This window comes from Rhyacophila brunnea, unplaced genomic scaffold, assembly GCF_057557595.1.
Source record: "Rhyacophila brunnea isolate RB1 unplaced genomic scaffold, BYU_Rbru_1.0 scaffold_24, whole genome shotgun sequence".
NCBI classification, from domain to species: Eukaryota; Metazoa; Arthropoda; class Insecta; order Trichoptera; family Rhyacophilidae; genus Rhyacophila; species Rhyacophila brunnea.
In genome coordinates, this window is record NW_028232904.1 from 8,865,561 (window position 1) to 8,878,472 (window position 12,912).

At 41.3% G+C, this 12,912-nt stretch overlaps 1 protein-coding gene across 1 annotated transcript in view; it reads right to left on the reverse strand.

Annotated features, from left to right (window-relative positions):
* Positions 1 to 12,912, reverse strand: part of LOC147068997 (E3 SUMO-protein ligase RanBP2-like) — a 31,954-nt gene that overhangs the window by 15,014 nt on the left and 4,028 nt on the right. Inside the window, exons 3-5 of the mRNA XM_085951185.1 lie at positions 4,391 to 9,162; positions 3,124 to 3,266; positions 1,978 to 2,539 (exon numbers count right to left, since the gene is read on the reverse strand). Coding sequence (XP_085807311.1) covers positions 1,978 to 2,539; positions 3,124 to 3,266; positions 4,391 to 9,162 — 5,477 coding nt within the window. The remainder of the gene's footprint in view (positions 1 to 1,977; positions 2,540 to 3,123; positions 3,267 to 4,390; positions 9,163 to 12,912) is intronic.

Below are 12,912 nucleotides of genomic sequence, written 5' to 3' on the forward strand. Positions count from 1 at the left end.
ATTTTGAAGTCAAATGACATAACATGAACAAAACAGTCACACTATTGTACTGAAAAAGTTTAAAAAGTTATTAAATACGTTCCGTATAATACAGAGGGTTGGAATGGAATGTTTGAACATGTACCTAACCGAAATTTTTTTTATTTTTTTTTTTAAACAGTACATGTTCAAATACGCACGTTAACATCATTTTACTCCCTACTTCAATTACAGTTTGTCAATTTATGGATACGGCCGTATGTTGTATCTTAACCACTGGGGAATGCCAAAAGAAATGGCGTATTTCAAAAAAACACTACCTTATTCTTAGGTCAATAATTATTATAAAGCAATCATTATTCGTAGGATGTTTATCACACTTGAATGGTCAAATACATAGCTTATAATTAATATCTTTAGAATTATCTTCAAATGTGTTAATCCTGCCCATTTCTTGCCGATTTTTGGAATAATAAAATGCCTAATTCTTGTCAAATTTGGGAAATATTTCACTATAATAATTAATAATGTCGATATAAATTATACTAATGGTTTTATAAATGCGTTTAAAAATTAATAAATGTAAAAAATCTTAAAACCACTGCACATTTATGTACTGAAATATGACTATATTCTAAAACATTAGAGCGAGAGGTTTAAAAGAATACTATTTTATGTAATAAAAATACTTCATGCAGTCATCAAATATTTAAAATAAATATAAAGGATAATAAGGCTTCAAAATTATGAAATAGATTATCTACAACGTTTAAGGAATGTCCAGGATCATGCTTTGCAAAATGCAATAAAAGCTCCATTTTGACCTACGCTGAGCATGTCCCCCCTCAAGAGTATACTTCAGTGAAACGGCAAATAATTTTCAACTATAGGTACAACGAAATTTTGGTCGCTGCCAATCGGAGAGCAAAAGTCGAGCTGTGAACATGTCAATTTGTTTTGTGATGGCGTCGGGGGAATTAATTATGAAATCGTGTAAAGATGACTAAAAAACGTTACCCATTTACTTGAAAAAGAAAACATGTCAATGAATATATCTATTATTATTATTACTACTAATATAATAATAAACATAACATTAAATGGACGGATGTTGAATGTCAAATTATGTTTTGTTCTGCATGCGTCGTTTGCACAATCTTCGCGTCGCATAGTCACGATCGTTTTAGACCGTGCCCCAGCTGAAGTGTAGCCTTAAGACGAAAATTTAATAATAATATAAAAAACATTCGGAGCAGTGAAGCACTAAAAATTTTCGGAACTCCGGCTCCGCTCCTGCTCCAACGCTCTGGTATAATAATATATTATATTGTAAAAGGTTCCTTAAAACAATTACATTAAAACCTCGATGTCAAATGTGAAAATTGTTAAAAACGCTCTGTTAATGTTTACATATTATTTAAATCCAAGTGTCTAATAACATTTATTGGCTATTCGTCGGATAACTAAATTCAACTATATTACACGCATTTTCGTAACTTTAGAGAGTTGATTGTACAAAAACGGCAGACTTCAAAAGTGCAAACAAAACTTGATTCTTTTTTCAAAGCAAGATTACCGAAAGCATGCGTGTCGATATCGAACATCAACGTCACTCCACAACGGGTGTGTCTGGATATATCATCCGAAGACGAATACACAAGATTTTGTTTGTTTTTATATTTTGGATTTAACGGACACCCCCTCACCCGCATTAATCTGATATATCGAGATTCTACTGTAATAATTAAACGTTTTTCAAAGCATGAAGTTCAATCAAAACAAGATAAAGTTTAGTGTGTGTTTATGTCAAATCTCCACAGCCTACCTCCACCCTTCGCCACTGATGTACTCTGTGCCCATGAGGCAGTCAGATGGATTCCGTCATCGCGGCCAACCCTGAAGTGATGCCACAAAAGTGATCGACAAGCCGACATGTAAAGTCGTAGACCGAGGGAAATGGTGGAACTTTGAGGTTGTTAAAATTAAATGCAAACATACCTCATCAGGTAGCGGCACAACGGGTTCAAACACTAGATGGTCGCCCTCGTTATCGGAAGCGTAATGCTCATCACCGCTTTCATGTCCTTGATCTTCTTTGGCTGCGGGAGTCACAGGAGTCTTCGGATTGAAGGTAAACTTGAACTGTCCGTTGGGCAACTGTTGGGTGTCTTTCTGTGCCCCGGCCGCATCGCCGAAAGCAAACTCCAAGCCTTTGGGAGTAGCGAACTTGAACGCGCCCAACGTTACTTGGCTGTCAGAGGTTTTATTAAAGTCCGAATCGGAACTGAGATTAAACACGGACTCGGGGAGATTAACTTCGGGTTCTTTCTGTGGTGGCGCATCGGATTGTTCTCTGGCTGACTCGACAGCCTCTTTGAATTCGTTAGCGATTTCCGGAGTCTTAAAACGCAGACAGAAGCGCTGCGGTGTTATCTCCTCCGAGCTGAAGTCGTTGGCGTGGAAAAGCCACGTCTTGGTGTCTTTCGCTGTGTAGACCACGTCAGCAGTCAGGGCGTGGTTCAGGGAGATTTTGAGTGTAGGATTACGCCTCATCACAACCCTGCAAATACATCATTATTGACTTCATTGTTGCTAATTATTATATTCTATTCTCTTCATAAATATTCAATATGAAAATAAACATACAATATTTATCTATGGTGAACAATGCCTCTGTTTAGATTTGTTATTTCAGCAGATACACATCAAACCACATACTGCGCATTGCACATGTCATAATTTTTAAGGTTAGACAACCAATCAACATGCTTCAGTGGCGATTATTTAGCAATTTTATTAAGACGGGTGTCAATTTGGCAATTTAGATAACCCTCGAACACCGTTAAAAAATATACATAACACAAAGTTGTTATCTCGAACCCAGAAAAATAACAGAAAGTTGTTATCTCGAATCCAGAAAAATAACAGAAAGTTGTTACGGTGTTAGGTAGTTGGAATAGACCAACAATATAGCTATTTTAAACGTTCGGGAAACCAGGAATAAACAGTAAAGTGATCCTAGATTTGATTACTAATCCTCTCAATTCAAATGACTGACGGCTATGACAGTAGAAACAACACAAAAGGTTTCAATTGACAGCAACCAGTTACGCAGGGTATAACTAGATAAGAAGATAAAGCAACCTGAGTTTGCTGGTAAGTCGATGTTTGAGAAGCTTGACGTCTCCCACTCCGCACTCTTTCCATTCGCGGGTATCGAAGCGGTACAGCTTCGCCAGATGGCTGTATAGCACCTCTTCGTCTTCTTCTCCTGTCTTCACCTCCACCTGTTATTCAAAAAAGGTACAGTGTCAACAAATCGTCTAAAAAAATGATTCTATAACATTTTCAGTATGGTTGAATAGGTATCTATAGAAAAATTAATATTCTGCATTTAATTTAGCAAGATGGAATACATTTTTTTTTAAACTATAAAACATGACTTCGAATCGGCAGACGCTAGTGCTAAAACTTTTACTGAAAATTCCTTGGCTAAAACCTGTCATTTGCGATTTTACATGAATAGCTGTGAAGATAATAATATTATATTCCACTTGTGTGGGTGAGTCTAAATATTTATTCACATCTTCCCAATTAAGGGCCGTATGTATGAGATTCCGAATTTCTTTATAAGCTATTTAACCGATTTTCCACCATATAGCGTATAGCACTGTTTGTGACGTAAGCAATCTGACGTCACACGTCATTCAAAATGGCTGCTTCATCTGTCACTTTCAAATGTCATTTTAATAATGCATTCATTACAACAAACATTTGCTTGAGAGGGCCTCAATCATTTTGTAGACTCTGTAAAACATTTGCGAACTTTAAAAACAGTTCCTAGTCGTGCTGTTTCTTCATTTCATTCATTCATTTATTCTTATTCCGTTTTGACATCTCATAATAGAAGTGAAGTTATAATATAACTGTATGTATTGCCACCAAATGGAAATGTTTACTGGGAATACTCTATCCTTTCGTAAAGTAGAAATATAAAATAAATGTGATAAAATAACTGTTAAATTATTTAAAGTTCATAATAATTATTCATTTATAATTATTAGATTTATATGGTACCATTCGCACACTTTCAGACAGATTACAATTTCAAAATTTTAAATTAGTGTTCGGGGAATGAAATTTTATAAGTCTGCCATTATATGGACGCCATGACACATGCATACAAATGAGCAGTATTTGGCCTATAAAGTATTTGGGAATCTCATGCATACGACCCTAAGTCTACATATTATTCAAGCCTAAGCTCCAAATGACACCCCAAATTCATCATTTTCGACCCTTACACGGTATGCAGGCCCTTAATCTTGTTGTGGGTCTGACCTATTCAACCACACTAAAAATATTCCAAAAATACCATTAAGTGTTTTAAAACAATGGTAATAAAACTCACCTTATCCGGCAAGGGAATGATAGGCTCGAAAATGAGATGATCTCCATCATCATCATCATGGTATTTCTCATCATCCTTCTCATCCTGCCCCACCTCCTTACTCTCTTCGCCTTTCGTCTCCGATTCCTTATCCTCAGCTCCCGTCTTGGGCTTGAAAGTGAACTGGAACTTGCCATTGTGCGTCACCACTTCAGGCTTCTTAACTTCGAGCGAGACGTCTTTACTCTTGTCAATTCCAAAAGAGAAAGTTGAGGGGGTGGACGTTGCGGAAGTCAAAGAGGTGAAGCCCCCGAATGATGTCACGGTCGTATTCGCCATAGGGGTAAACCCGCCGAAGATAGGAGTTGAAGCTGCAGTCGTTGGCGTGGTAATAAAACCTCCAAAGACGGCAGCAGGGGATGCATTAGCAGTGTTAGGTATACCGAAAGTAAATTTAGAAGTAGGCGCGATTAGAGGTTTAGGTTCGTTGGTGATTGCGTTTGGGTCTTTGGGAGAAGTGCAAGCAGCACATATCACGGCGGAATGTTCATTATCCACGTAGCATGATTTACAAGACCACGAGCCCGCTTTCGGTTTGAAGTGATCGAGGAAACCAAATACAGGTGTGGCGGTTACAGTTGGTGTATCTCCTGATCCAAACTTGAATGGAGTCGGAGTATTTTGAGGGGTCGGTGCCGATGGATTTAGGGGAGTGTCACACGCTACGCAACGTTCGGCGGTCCCTTCATTGTTGATGTAGCAGGACTTGCATGTCCATGAGCCGGGTTTGGGTTTAAACATGTCAGCTAGAGCAGATTTGGCATCTCCCCAACCCTTTCTCGCATCAGCAATGGCAGATTCGAACACAGCGCGATTGGTGGCCGGCTCGAACGCTAAAGCGACAGTCAAACCTGCTCGTGTGCACGTGAGTTCGCCGTCTCTCAAAGGTGATCTTTCGAATACGGTATCGGCTTCCAGCAGGCGATCGAATCGCACTTCTCCGGTGTCACTTGTCATCACAAGCCTCACTTTCCGCTTGTCCTTTTGGTCGGCGAGCAGTTTCAAGGTTCCCGGTGTCTTTTCCCGCGATGTGGACAACTTAACCTTTCCGTCGAACAGAACAGTCTCATTTTTAGCATCCATAACAGTTGCAATTGGAGTTGTAATCGCAGGCTTATTGAAAGTGAATCCGGCGAACGGATTGGGTTTGGGGGGTGCAGGGTCATTCGTTACAGTCACCTTATCGGGGGTGCTTGTGAACGTGGGTGCAGTGAAGAATGTGATCCCGCCGAATGTAGAAACGGGCGCCGATGGAACGGATACGGGAGCCGGTTTGGAACCTCCACAAGCGATGCATTTCTGAGACGTGGTATCATCGTTATTAGTATAGCAAGCTTCGCATTTCCAAGAGCCCGCTTTCGGTTTAAACTTATCTCCGAAACCGGTGACGGAGGCTACTGTCCCTGTTGAAATTGCAGCATTGGGGACTTTCGAAAGGGTAGTGGTATCATCTCTGGCTTTGCAGAAAGTGTCATAGAATTTCTCCCCAAGCTCTACCGTCTTGAACCTGATACAGAATTTTTCCAAAACGACTGTCTCGTCAGCAAAATCATTAGCGGCCCAAAAGTATGCTTTGGCATCATCCTTCTTCATTCTGGAGATTTCAACGTCGGGCGCGATGAAATGGTTTGCGCAAATCTTGTGGACTCGCTCCCTTCTCATCAGCACGCGCACCTTGCCGCTCTTAGAGTTTTTAAGCAACTTGATCTGACCAATGCCGCGTTCCTTCCATTCTTTGGCGACAAACCGGTAGAGTTTGGCGCGCTCATCAAAGAGCACTTCCTCGTCTTCCTCTCCTGTTGTGACATGAATCTCGTCGGGAAGGTCCACGACCGGTTTGAAATCGGGCATGGGATCATAACTGTCGCCGCTTCTTTCCGAGAGGGTTCTGGACTTGTCAGGAGTTTTATATTCTACTGCAGGCGAGGTGAAGTTGCCAAACGACGACGATGCGGCGGAAGCTTGAGCCAGCTTCGCCTGTGGGGTATCAAACAGATTAAAGGGAATGATGGGAGCCGGTTTAGGCACCACAGGCGTAGACGCGGATACGGGACCTCGTGCAGGCTCTGCGACATTTGAGAGGGGGAATAATACCGGGGGATCTGGAGGAAGAGTTATTTGATAATTGTGGGCCGGGGGCACCGCAGGATCGCGGTATGTCGTCCGGTCGGGTTGGAAAACTTGCGGGAAAAGCTGCACACCAGGATACTGTCCTGGGTAAACGGGATAGACCGCTCCCGGTTGATACATCGGATACTGAGTCGGGGCACGGGGTAAGTATGGTAAAATATTTGCAGTATTTGCAGCGTAAGTTTCCTCTTCGAGGAGAAGAAGTTCGCTGTCATCAAGAGCTGTCCGTTCTCTCTGCTGGGGTGCCACCTTCAGGGCGTTGACCTCTCTTTTGAGCTCGGCCACTTCCGCTTTGAGCGCCGCCACCTCTCCTGCGCTCTCGTTTCGGTAGCCCTCCACGGCTGATTTTAATCCATCAGTCGATATCTTGTGCATTTCGAGCTTTTCAGCGGTGGCATCCGCATTATCGGATTTCATTGATTTCTTCATCTCCCGCAACTCCTCCACGAGGGTACGGTTGGACTTGATCAAGACTTCCATCTGTTCGATGAACGTTGTCAAAACAGAATTAAGCTGCAACTGTCGAATCTGACCCTCCAGACCTTCAGTTGAGGGTTGAGCCCTGTGGGAGTTGTGGTGGCGTCGGCGGTTCTCCCGCGTCCTGACCGGCCTGTCGCTGCCGGCCGAAGAGTCTCCCGTGGAGGACGGAGCCTGATCGTGCTGTTTGGTGGTGCTGGGGTTCATATCAGGATCTATCCTGGATAGCGAGGCTTCTACGCTCTCTATGTGTTCGCCTAGCTCAGCGCGCAGTGGATGATCCGAACCGAAAGGGGATGCGGCTAGTCTCTCAGAGGTCAGATAGATCATGTCACGTGCCTTGGTGAGCAGAATTATATTTCTGGACCTATTCTCAGAAGTCAAGCTTTCCCTGTCAGATGTCACTTGGTCGTCAGCCATTTTTCTGTAGATCTTATAGAGCTGAAAGCTGGCATACGGAGACTTCACAGCGTCTAGAATTTCGATGGCTTTATCGTCGTCGTTCTGGGCCGCATGGCGCGCGGCAAGATAGAGCTTTGCTCGGTCGGCGAGGGCATCTAGGCGGACAGGAGACGCATCACCAGACGTGTAGTCGAAGAGTCGCCCCTTCGGTGGTTTATCGGCGACGTTTTCGCGGAGTTTTCTTATCATAGGCACGGCGACGGTGTAGTAAAGGGTGGCGCGCGCCTCCAGCGCTCTCTTCTGAGCAGGATCGCGGGCCGCAACTGCCCTTTCTCCGAATGTGTCGGCGAGGGCACAGAGAAGTTGCGGATCGAGCCCATGGTTGCCGACGCCACGCACTGTTTCAATTCCACGGCTCAGGGCACGCCTTGCATCTCCGGCATCTCCAGAGTCGAGCCGGCCGAGGGCGTGGGCGCACTCCCACCATTTGATCTGGTCAGGGGTGCACAGCTGTCGCGAGAGAGCGGCAGGTAGCACCGTCGGCCGGGCGGCGTCTCTCTCTCCAGCTTCCAGGGCGTGCTCGCTAGCCGTCAGTACGGTACAGTAGAGGAAGGCGTCAATATCATGTGCGTTGAGTGTCTCCGCACCACAGTTGGCGAGGTTGGCAACAGACGTGGGGAGGCCCTCCACAGCGGGAGCTACCACATCCGATAGTTTTTCGGAAGCGAGGCCAAGCCACACCTGCAGATGCAGGGAATCCGGGCGGAGGGATCGGGCCATCTCCTCACAGCGCTTCAAGTCTGACGCCTCAGGAAGATTAGCCTCAGTTGATTCGAAGTCGGAGGTCAATAAGATATATGAAGACAGCGGTCGCTCAGCATCCCCGAAAAGCTTAACATAAAGCTCATTCCGCCAGCGCGGCGCAGACAAGCATCGAACAGCCTTCTCGGCTGCACGGTGACCGCGATCTCCGACACACGCCAGAAGGGTACGACCAGCCTGAGAGCGACGGTATGCGGCTGCATAACGGAAAGAGCCAGAGTCCGGAACTGGCGCCACAGTGGCTGTTAAAAGCAGAGGCAGGGCAGAAGAAACAGCCTCCCGCCAGCCTCCCCGTTCTCCGCTGCCCTTTTTGAGCAAAAGGGTAGCAGCATGCAGGCAGATCTGGCCACCATAGTGAGCTAGAGCATCGGAAGGGGCAGGGGGCATCGCAGCCGAGGCCTCTCCAGTGGCGCCATCTAGACTGCGCAGCGCAGCCGTGGCTTCAGCCGGTGATCTCCCTTCAGCAAGCGCCGTCTCCGCACCGCGTTCGAAAACCGCAAGACGCAGTAGCCAATAGTCGCGGTCCAGAAAGCCGGGCGGGGCATGGGCGGCATGAGCAGTGAGAGTTTCGACGACGGCTTCCCGCCAAATAGAAGAATCAGCGAACCGCGACGACGTGGCGAAATGTGAACGGAAAGCATGCTTGAAAGCCTCTGCGGGCTGGCCGGCTTCGGCGAGGCGACGCAGGAGGCGTGCGTGGGCGGCGGCATCGGCAGGCCGAGCGGCAGCCTCAGCGCTCGCTAGGGCGACTAGGTCAGCAGGGTCGGCACCCTGCGAGGCCAGCAAGCGCTGCCGCAATCTGAACACGGCCGGATGCTGGGGGAACAAGGTGGCGGCGCGCTCCACCCAATAACGGGAGCGACCCGTGTCCCAACTGGTGTCCGTGCTTAATAGCTCACAAACTGAAAACATAACAAGACAATAAAGACAATGAGTTAACATCTCAGTTCATTCATTCAATATAATAATATTATATAAGATTACTCTACGAGATGTGGTGAGCTTTATAAAGTATGAGTAACAAAATAGGTTTTAGGTTCGTTATCAGCACAGCTATTAATAAGAGCATACATCAGTGAAACGGCAAATAATTTTCAACAATAGGTGGGACGTAATTTCGCACTTGTTGCCAATCAGAGAGGGATAGTAAGCATGTCAATTTGTTTTGTGATGGCGTCGGAGGAATATATTCAAAGATGACTAAAAAACGTTACGCATTTACTCGAAAAAGAAAACATGTCAATGAATATATTATTATTACTAATATAACAATAAACATAACATTAAATGGACGAATTGAATTTTTATGACAAATTATATTTTGTCCGTCATGCGTCGTTTGCACAATCTGCGCATCGCGTAGTCACGATCTTACCATGCCTCAGCTGAAGTATAAGCCTTAACACTTCAGTACGTGACCGTTATTTTTATTGGTCAAAATTAACACGGAATCAATTTGATACACAAGGAGGTTTATCAGTGGGTATCTACAATAATTGGTAAATTCGTAATACAGTGAAAATTTAAGTTGGTAGACATGTTGTATGAAATACGTCTTTTATTTGTGGACTTCGGTGAAATTCGGGTATGTCCCTGCTGGCGTATTTATGGTTGTTCCCCCCGAACTTCGGAATGTTATGGACGATTCGACAAAATAGTGCACACTTTTCCATTCATACTTATTTATTTTTGTTGAATTAAGAATACATATTTTATAATAATTATTAGACATGTTGGTTAGTTTTTTAAAATTCATTAAGCCGTGCCTAACCGATCCATAATAGATAAAAAATATTATTCTATCTATGAAATATCCAAAATTATTTATAGATATTTTATAGATAAATGAACATTTTTGGACTATTATCTATATTATCTATTATGGCTTGGTTTAATTGAATTAAAAAACTAACCAACATCATCTGTAAACCCTAGTTTCAGTTCAATGAAAACAAATACATACAACGGACAAAGTTACTAAAAATACTTACTTACTTACAATAGTTACTTAAATAGACCAGGGGTCGGCAAACTGCGGCTCGCGAGCCACATGCGGCTTTTTGGGTATTGGCGTGCGGCTCTTTGCAAAATTCCCAATTCACATTTTTTACAAAAAAGGTATGATTGTTGTTGTTTTAAATTCGCCCATTGCAAAAGTCGACAAATCAAATTTTTCTCCATTTCATATCGACACGAGCACTTTTGAAATAGATTTTTTTTGGTGGGTTTAACAAGTAAAGAGTTATACAGCTCCAAATTTGTAGGTCTTGCCACCAAAATTGAGGATTTGGAGAGAGAAAAATGCAATTAAATTTCACAACACAGCGGAGCGCTCTAAAAGATCTACAATATATACATAATAAGGTAGATACTACGATTTTAAATACATGGTATAGCTTTCCGAACTCATATTCAAGTCTACACAATATGTATGTGAACAATCATTTTCAAACATGAACATTATAAATAGCATTTAGAGAATCCAAATAACGGATGAGAATTTGGAGTCGCGCCTAAAATTGAAAACTACAAGTTACATACCAAACATACAGACCCTCTCCAAAGAAATGCAAGGAAGGTCATTGTTCACATTAGTTTTAAGGAATGCGTGAAGATTGTATGTCATTCATTTTCTGTAAAAATTATATTTATAATTTCAACAATAAAAAAACTTTTGCGTTAGTTTTATTCGCAAAATCTTCTTCACCCGATAAATAAACAATAACATTCACTGAGATAAATCATATTTATAAAAATATATGTATGGCTCTCGAAAAAAAAATTAACCGTTCTGATACTCATATTTGGCTCTTTTGGTCTAAGAGTTTGCCGACCCCTGGAATAGATCCACTGGAGCGAAAATATCGAGAAAAAACGATGCTAAAAATAATGGCTTAAATATAAATTACGAATAATCTATTTAATTATCAACATTTAGATATTACAAGTAATTATAATGTTATCGAATGATTCGATGTTGACAAAAAAGTAACATATCGGTCAAACAAAATTGATACTTCGTATAGTAGGTACGATACTTTTTCAATGGGCTTAACAATGCATAATAAAAAAATCAATATTATAATATATCTACATGGTATCTTACAAAATACTAAACTTTAGTTGACGGTTATTGTAGTACTATGCAATATAATGTTCTCATGTTGAAATTGCTCACAATTCCACACAAAGCACTGAAAATACCCCCCAGATTGAAACAAACAGCCAACTCATTTTAGAATTTTAGCTAAAAATATCCATACATATTGTATGTATTAGTTAAACCCATTGGCTGCCATGTTTTTTTATTTATGATCACAATAATCTTGGTTAACCATAATAGATTTAAATTAAAAAATATTCTTCCATCCAAAAATATCTAAAATTTTTCATCATTAAATCATAGATAATTGTAGATATTTTATAGATAGAAGAATATTTTTTTATCCAATATGGATTATGGCCATCCGCTCACGTGAATACTCAAAAAATACGAGAATGAAACTCCAGTACTTAACTTTTTCGAAGTCACGGTGCACTTTTGAGAATAAGAAAAAATATGCGGACAAATAAACAGATTACATAAGTCATAGAAAAAAATATTAAAGAAAAGATATATACCTACCTAAATATATGGAAAAACAGTAGATACCTACCTAAAATTACCCTTGACAAAATGGAATTTATTTGATGTGAAAATCAATTAACGTGATTCCTGAGCTTGTCGGATTTTAAAGATTTCAGAAATATTAGGTTGAATAATTATTGATATAGCTACCCTTAAATTCTTCATCTAAAGTTTTTTTGTTTCTTAGTTTTTATATTAGTTATTGTTGAGAAACCGAGCTCACACAAATCGTAGCCGTAGATGTCAAGGGAGCCAAGCCACAAATTTGGCAAAAATGAGTAAAGTACACAAAAGCATCAAAGATGCAGTGGTCAATGGATTTAAGCCACAAAACTCTTTTGACTACAGTTTTTGTACATTTCAATATTCAGTGGTCAAGAGATATAACACACATAACTTCTAAGATACTATTTTTTTTAGTTATTTGTACAAAATAATAAAAAGATAATACCATAAAGTATATTCTATGTTGAAAGTTTCACTGTTATATCTTTAGAAACAAAAAAGTTTAATAAAAAAATGTTACTTTTTTGTCACACAAAATTTTTGAGTGTTTGTTTCTGAGCATTATGATTTTGTGGACTGGCTCCGTTGACATCTACGGCGACGAAATATGATGTTGAAAACTGTAACAAGATTTTCAGTGCCCTCATGTAGAGAGCTGGACAGAAATCCAAAATTCCTCCATAGTTCTTTCAGAAATAAAATTTTTAGAGTATGATCCGTTGACAAGGTGATCAATTCTTCTTCTTCTTGCTACGATAATTCACAACTCGATGTATCAATCGTAGCAAATGGATTTCATATCCAGCCATTTATATTTAAGGAAAGTAATATGCAATCTTTTCTTCCAATAAATTCCATTTCGGCAAAATCAAAATCACATTGGATCATTCTTCGGCTTTCATAATTTTGCGGATTTTTCTGCTTTTATCATTTATTTCGCGGTGCACCGGTTAAGAACCACTGATCTAGATAGAATGTATTTCAATGGCAGCAAAAATCATATTTTCTTACCAAAATT